Source organism: Salmo salar, chromosome ssa17 (assembly GCF_905237065.1).
Source record: "Salmo salar chromosome ssa17, Ssal_v3.1, whole genome shotgun sequence".
In the NCBI taxonomy this organism is placed as follows: domain Eukaryota; kingdom Metazoa; phylum Chordata; class Actinopteri; order Salmoniformes; family Salmonidae; genus Salmo; species Salmo salar.
This window is the reverse complement of record NC_059458.1, coordinates 23,792,197-23,800,348: the sequence shown is the minus strand read 5'-3', so window position 1 is coordinate 23,800,348 and position 8,152 is coordinate 23,792,197. Positions and strand designations below refer to the sequence as shown.

Sequence of the window (8,152 nt, the reverse complement as noted above, 5' to 3'; positions counted from 1 at the left end):
GGAGAGGGAGCTCATGTCTTTGGGCTCGCGGCCCCCAGGGGCCCAGGACCCAACCCACCCCGCAGGCAAGCTCTGCGGCGGGACCGATGGGGGCCAGGGCCCCTAGTCAGACACCTGGGTGTGGAGCCCTTGATCCGGGCGTCACACGCTAACCTGAGCTCGCACTAACCAGCCCATGCTGGGGTCGGAGGAAAGTGTGTCTGTAGGAAGCGACTACTATGGAAGCATGTTCAGCCTCTACAGGGGAAGAACGTTTTCCATGCCTTTATAGGGACAACTTCTTATTTTCACTGATTAGAAAAAGAATGGCCTCCAAAACCAATTTCCCAACTTTAACAGATATAACAAACACAAAATATTACACATCATGATTTTCCTAGATCCATTTATTCCCAAAGATTTCATATTTTCTATCGAATTGATAATGTATTTTAAATTTCCTTTTGTGTTCTTGCCTTTTAGTTTTTTTCAAATCATCATTGCTTCCTATAGTATATTATTTCTGTTTAGTTTTTTTTAAATCATACCTTCCTTTGACTTCATGCCATGACATTTTTCAGCTGTGTTCAGTTCTGTCTCTGAGCTTGGTTCGATTTTATTACGATATCAAAAAGTACCACTGAAGTCGTTGGTTTCCCTTGGTTTTTCTGCATGCCGCGTATATTGACCAAACTGTTTCCGTGTTCTACTAGCATTACCATCAGATAATCCTGGATATCTTCATAGCGTTGGTGTCACACGCATGAATGGAAGTGTGAATCAAAGCTGATGTTTGTCTGCATGTCTAAGCGAGCTAGTTTCCGTCCCAACTAAATTGACTGTGTGTCCAGCTAACATCAGAGTGTGTGTGTGTGTCAAAGCATGTGTGATTGTTTTCATAGTTGATGAATAGGGGTCTTTCCTGGTTGTGTTGGAAGAGTTTGATATTAGATGAATTCATACAGGACTCGTATTATTTCTCTATGTGTTCACTGCAACATGATAACATTGACCATTCATGTCATGGTCTGGTATGGGCAAAAGCCTGTGTGCTGCCATTCAGTCACTCCCAGCGAGGCCTTGGAGCTTGTATGACTTTTAACTGTGTTCTCCATTGGCCTGTAGAGGGGGAACATATACTTGACAGGGATCATGAATTGGAAACATACAAATACTACAATATGATCTATTTGGCTCCTAGCACATGTTGTGTTAGACCCATGCATAATCTTCTATAGTGTATTGAGATTTGTGTCCATAGAAGTTAAGTGTTATCTGTGCTAAAATCACTTCTATTCATGGCCATTCCATGTTCTGTTTATTTGTGTAAAGGTACCTCTGTCTGATGAGAAATCAACACTCAAATTCTCATATTTGACTTTAAACAGTATTACTATTTCGTAAAGCAGTGGACACTCATTTCGTACGACACACACACACACACACACACACACACACACACACCCCCCCCCCCCCCCCCCCCCCCCCTCCAATGACTTTCTTCCTCTTCAAACCTGTTCTCTCCATTGTGTCCCTTCTTTTACGTCTAACTTTCCATTTCCCTGTAAACTCCCCCATCTTCCAGGATCCCATCTCCTTCTCTCCCCAAAACCAACAGGCCACATCCTTCAGTCCTGCCTCACTCCAGTCCAGTGAAACTGTCCAACCCACAACATCCTTTTGCTCCCATAAGAAGTAGTGTACCTCACACAAAACCCAAGACCCTTCCCTAGGAGGAGCTGTGGTCAAAAAACAAACTCCCGGGGATAAGCTTTGTATTCTCCTCCTATACTTCAAGCAGCGGCAGCAGTGGTGGCAAGACACCCAAACTGGCTCGTGTTGCACTCCAAGATCTTTGACAAGATCAAGGAGTTTGAACAAAGGTGAGTGAGGTGAGTGGGTCAGATCTGGGCGCTCTTTCGGGCCGGGCGGCATCTCATCTGGAGAAGTTCCCAAAGAGGAGGAGGTTAGCCGGTTCGCGGCCTTCAGGCGCCTCCATGTTTGGAAAGAAGAGGGCCTCGCCTCTGGAGGACAAACCAAGCTACCAGCAGAGGGTCCAGAGCTTCCATGGAACAAGTTCACAGAGGAACTGGCCAGGATCAAGAAGCTGGTGGGGAGGCCCAACCTGAAGAAGGCCTACTCCACCGAGCAGTTGCCCCAGACAGAGAGCCGGTCCGGGCAAGCTGGAGCCCATTCCCTCAGGTGGTCAAGAAGCTGGAAGAGAGGGAGAAGGTCCTGGAGGAGAGAGGACTAATAGGTGAGCGTTGAAGAGAGTGTTTCGTCTCCGAAATCACTAATCCCATGAGAACCATGATCAAAGGAATGTTCCGCAACGGGAGCAGCATGATTCAGCTTCAGCATCAGCTCAGCCGTCTGAGTCTAAAAGTGTGGGGAAAGGCTCTGTTTCATGGAGACAGTACTGGTTAAACAGTTACCAGGACGACGATCACCCTCATCAAGAGTCATGGAAAAGCCCAACCAGGTAGGCTGGAGATGATTCATTAACATTGTGTGTGTTTTTTGTGTTGGTCGATTTGTGTATGCCAGGTGTGCCTGTGTGGTTGGTACACACTACCTGACAGCTCTATAGTGATATATGTACACAGACATTACAGATATAAATTACATAATTCCTTTCTATTCTATTTTCTGTGCCAACATTACATAATGCATTTGACACAGGGGAACCTTCAGGAGCTCACAGCAGCGAAGCCCACACACGGCCGAGGAAATGTTCACCTGTATCTCCACCCAAAGGGCCTTTTGGCTGATAAAGAGCTGGAGCAGCCCCACCCAGGATGGACCTCACCCCGGTCTCCAACCCCACCGCACAAAGAGACCGCCAACCTACCCAAAAGGGCCTTCCTCTCTCCTAAAGAGCTTGAGAAACCTCTACACCACCGCAGGCCTCCAAGCCCCAGGTCTCCAAGCCCCACTCATGCAGAGAGGACCATCACCGAATTTCTGCCAAAGATCCAGCCTCCGCCTATCCCCCCATGCCCCCAATGATCACCTCCCCACCCCCATCTCCACCCCTTCCATCAGCCCCTCTAACGAAGAGACGGAAGGGAGAGCTGGGGAGTACGTTTCCGGCCTGAAGATGACCATTCCTACCATCCTGGGTGAGGACGAACTCAGGAAATGGAAGAGGAGAGTCAGCAGAAGAGAGAGAGAGAAAAGATTTAGAAGAGCAGGGAAGCGGAGGGCAGGGCTTCCAAGACTCCAAGAAGGGAAAAGTCTGGAAAGTCTTGGGAAAGTCAGCCCATGTCTCCTGGAGACAGGTAGGACACTGGAATTATGGTATCCATCCCACACACATCAGCTAGACATTAATGTGCTACCGCCCGAAATAGGGATTAATATCTACAGTAGCAGAAGGAAAGTAATACAGCTCCTGCCTTTCTGTTGTAGAAGACGCATTCAGATGACTCTTACATGTCGACAGATGAGGGTCCAGCCGAGAAACCAGCTTGAGAGGCCTTGGGACACCATCGCCACTGCTGGCTCTGGGAGGTCCTGCTCAAATGTGTCATCATCAAGTAGCCCCTTCCTAACAGGTAGGTCATCTCAGGTAGTGGTAATCATTTACATTAGTGTTCACTACCCCAGATCTGTGCCTCGACACAATCCTGCCTTGGAGCTCCACAGACAATTCCTTTGACCTCATGGCTTGGTTTTAGCTCTGACATGCACTGTCAACTGTGGGACCTTATATATACAGGTGTGGGCCTTTCCAAATCATGCCCAATCAATTGAATTTACCACAGGTGGACAATCAAGTTATAGAAACATCTCAATGATGATCACTGGAAACAGGATGCACCTGAGCTCATTTCCGAGTCTCATAGCAAAGGGTCTGAATACTTATGTAAATAAGATATTTGTTTTTTATTTTCAATATATTTGCTAAAAAAAAATTAAACCTATTTTTGCTTTGTCATTATGTGGTATTGTGTGTAGATTGATGAGTAAATATATAAAATAATGTTGGCTGTAATGTCAGAAAATCTGGACGAAGGGAAGGGGTCTGAATATTTCCTGTTTGTCAAGCTGACCTTGGATTGGTGCTTAGGGGCCACACAACATTCTGCACCTAGACACAGGGGAAGGGACTGTGATTAAGTTGTCTGAGTGTGGTCTGAGATGTGTCTTTGTGTGTGACCCCTTGGAATGCAGTGACTTGGAAGAAGAGTAATGTTCTGATAAGGAGCAGCCCGTCCCATGTGGTCAAGGCTGAGGGGGAGCAGCACTCCCTACTGATAACCCAGATGAGGCCTGGAGACGCCGGGACGTACTGCGTCACCGCTGTCAACGCGGCCGGGAAAGCATCCTGCAACGCCACGCTCTACATCAAATCAGGTGAGCTGGGTTACAGACAGACACACTCACACAGGCATGAACACAGAAGGCCATACATTCTAGTTGATCAATTGACTAGGAATCAAAGGCACACCATTTTTCTTTTGTTTGGGATGCACACACACACACACACACACACACACACACACACACACACACACACACACACACACGCAAACACCACAACTCCCCATCCTAATACCCTGCCAGCTCTGCTCTGACATTTTGTCTTCATAACTACAAAGGGGCATCCCATCCCAAGCCCAAGCTCCATGCACAGATAGTTGCCATGGCAACTCATAATTTGTGAAAGGCATTTGGGTCCCCTGGTGGATTTAAAAACAAAGATTTGCCTGCCAGTCACTAAAGGTCCTCGGGTTTTCAGTCAGTTAGGCGGATGTTCAAAACTGGGGATTAGTCTTGGTCAACAGAATGAGTATTCCTCTTGGACATAAAACTTTAGTTTGTGTATTATTAGCTGAGATGTCTGTTGGTTCGGTCAATAGTCAATAGTTTGAATTATGGTTATATAAAAAGATAAATAACACCACAGCTCTCAATGCAGACAAACAGTACCACTCCTGCATCAAATCAAAACGCAAACACAGTCCTTTCCAGTCACTTCAGTAATGGCTGCAATAATAGAATTATTACTTCAAACAGAAACACACAGATCTCTGTGACAATCCAATATACATACAATATGCTCATAAATGTCTCTCTCTCTCTTAGAGCCACTCCTTCCATATCTTTTGAGGAAGCCAAACTATTTAAACTTCCTTTGAATGTGCCACAAGCTCTTTCTCCAGGCCTGTAATGTCTCTGCACAGTGTTATCCTGTAGAGTGAACACTACTGCTGTAGCTTTCTGGCGCTAGCTCAGCGTCCAGGCCTGCTTGGCCATATTAGGCCAGTGGAGGCTACCACTAGGTATTTATAGCAGCCTCTTGTTCTCAATAGCGGTCTGTTGTATGTCCCAGTGTGAGATTAATGTTACGATCACAGACCCATTCTTTATCTGTGATGATTCCACCCTGAGATGCTAGAGTCAGGGGAATTGCCAAACTCATGCACAACAAGATTATGAGTCATGTTGCTATGGTTCTGTGGGGTGGGTGAGGATTTTGGCGCATCAAGTTGGGATTTATACGGTCGTGTATTAGAGGAGATTTAGGGTATTAAACGTCTGAATTTAACCCACGTACATCAAATGCTGAGTTTTTGCAACTGGAATATATACCCACAATATGAGATGCTTTCCAAAAGTATTTGGTGTTTATGAATCACATAAATACTGCAATATTGCAGTCTGACTTGATTTTATCATTTAAACATTTTTTGTATCAAAGCCTTCAGGCTACAGGGCATGTGGGTTGATGTAATATTGCTGGAGGACAGAGAGGAGGAAAAATAGAATTTGGAGCTGAAGAAGAAGGAGGAAAGTGAGGGAGAGAGGGAGAGGAGGATGAGATTGAATTGGTAGATTATTAGCAGCAGGCTAGGAAGGCTTGCTTCATGCAGCATTTGTGTAAACGTTGGCAGCATTACAGGAATAAAGCTGGTGCTGGTTGTCTGTGCACAGGCTCCACTCAGACATGTAACTTCTTAGGTGAGTCCTCGATCTCCACATTTGAAACTTCTTCCTCATAGTTAGAAGAAATTGGAACATTTTAACATCAAAGGGTTTTCACTTGTTTACTCATTCATTTCTGGTTCTCAGACCTCTAAACATCTAGAATGCCTGTATGTCCACTGTTCTTTCTGCAGACGTCCTTGTTTAGCTTTAGTCTCTGTGATGTTGATCACTTTATCTCTTCATGTGTTTGGCCAAGCAATCGAAGCATGCAGTTTCTTTATATACTAAGCTACCCTGTTCTTTTTCCTAACAGGAGAGAAACTTTTCATATTTTGTCAAAAGCTTCTGTTGATTGTTCTCGTTCGTTTGTCAGGACATTGTCTGTTTATCTTGCCGGTGAAATTGAATTCTGGAGCCCATGGTTTTGTAAAGAGGTGGCTGCTACAATACTATGGTTCCTCTGTGGAGCTGAATTAACTGTGACTTGTGGAGAGGCTGGTGGTGGAGACAGTGTGTCTCCTGTGGCGCTGGGCTAGTCTCACAGAATGATTGGGTCAGGGATTCAGGGATTAATCCATTATCTGTCCAGCGCTGGTCACTAAAAAAGGGTCCCTCAGCAATGTGTGTGTGTGTGTGTGTGTGTGTGTGTGTGTGTGTGTGTGTGTGTGTGTGTGTGTGTGTGTGTGTGTGTGTGTGTGTGTGTGTGTGTGTGTGTGTGTGTGTGTGTGTGTGTGTGTGTGTGTGTGTGTGTGTGTGTGTGTGTCTCCATCGCTCCAGCCAAATCGCTCATCTCTTCAAACACTCTTGTCACCATGGTGATACAAGTAGAGCAACACACAAGCAGAGCAGGAGACAGTGGAGCACTCATACGCTGCTTGTTGGGAAGCTAATTTAGAATATTCTAGCAATTCAGTTAATGCTTATTGCTACATTCTCTGAGCTTTGCGCCTCACAAACACTATCAAGTTACGATGTGTCCATTTTGTTAACTACGTTACCATATCGAGCTGGTCCATAAACGTCTTTGTGGAATTATTGTGAGTAATGTTTGATTTATATTACAACATTTATTTTTATTACCCTGCCTCGCTCTGTGTTGCATAGACAGGGCGATGCGCTTGTTCTGTTCATTTTGATACTGTAAAGGATCGTGCTCACACGGGGCACCATTTTGTAGGGACCAGTGGAGGCTGGTGGGAGGAGCTATAGGAGAATGGGCACATTGTAATGGCTGGAATGGAATTAATGCAGATAAGTCAAACGTGGTTTCCATATGTTTGATTTGTTTGATATCGTTCCATTACAATGAGCCCATCCTCTGATAGCTCCTCCCACCGGCCTCCTCTGGTGGGGACATCCTTAAAATACATTCAAATGATACAGTATATGGTAAACAAGTATTATATTGTTTCTCCAGTGCTGACCCAGGTGCATGGTGGGAAGCTGAGCAGCTTGCCCCTGGTGGAGGTCACGAGTCCCCTCCAATCAGACGAGGAGTACCTGAGCCCCCTGGAGGAGGTCATGGAGATTGGAGAACCACCCTCACGAGGGGTGGGGCCACAGTCTAAATACGCCTTCTTCAAAGATCCTCCCTCCTTTCAGGTAAAGAAGATTCAGCGGGCATCTCAATAGTCTAAGGGGGATTTCTCCCCTCGCCATTGAGTATTCAATGTACCGGTTTTTAGACAGTCTTAGTCTTTTGGTTTGATAGGCAGCACTGAATGACCACAGGGTGACAGAGGGACAGGAGGTTACCATGTCTGTCAAAGTCAGAGGACAGCCTAAACCTATGGTGTACTGGTAAGAATACAGTATTCAGTGTGTTTCAGTACAGTTTGTCATGTCTTTCTCTCGTTTGCTTTTGCAAGAGCTCAGAATGTACCTGTTTTTATCACCTAGGTTGAGGGACAAAGTGACCCTAAAAACCAATGGTAGATTCATTGTTCGTGAGACAGAGGACGGCACCAGTGAAATTATCATCACTTCAGCACAGAGATCTGATGCAGGACTCTACACCTGCAAGATCATCAACGAATACGGAACCAAGCAGAGCGAATGCAAACTAGAGGTCAAAGGTAAAGATCACTCCAAAATCCACAAGACCAGCGTCAGTGACTGACCATTAGGGTTGGTGTCAGCTGCATTTTGAAAAAGCTCAAAATCAAATCAAAGTGTATTGTTATCGCGGGTGCAGCAAAATGCTTGTGTTTCTAGCTGCAACAGTAACAGATCTGTGTTG

At 45.6% G+C, this 8,152-nt stretch overlaps 1 protein-coding gene across 1 annotated transcript in view; it reads left to right on the top strand.

Annotated features, from left to right (window-relative positions):
* Positions 1-13: 13 nt before the first annotated feature.
* Positions 14-8,152, top strand: part of LOC106575605 (striated muscle preferentially expressed protein kinase) — a 32,506-nt gene continuing 24,367 nt past the window's right edge. The window contains exons 1-9 of the mRNA XM_045700389.1: positions 14-65; positions 1,778-1,862; positions 1,969-2,157; positions 2,662-3,133; positions 3,425-3,536; positions 4,123-4,338; positions 7,331-7,515; positions 7,625-7,713; positions 7,813-7,988. Of these exons, the coding sequence (XP_045556345.1) occupies positions 14-65; positions 1,778-1,862; positions 1,969-2,157; positions 2,662-3,133; positions 3,425-3,536; positions 4,123-4,338; positions 7,331-7,515; positions 7,625-7,713; positions 7,813-7,988 (1,576 nt within the window). The remainder of the gene's footprint in view (positions 66-1,777; positions 1,863-1,968; positions 2,158-2,661; positions 3,134-3,424; positions 3,537-4,122; positions 4,339-7,330; positions 7,516-7,624; positions 7,714-7,812; positions 7,989-8,152) is intronic.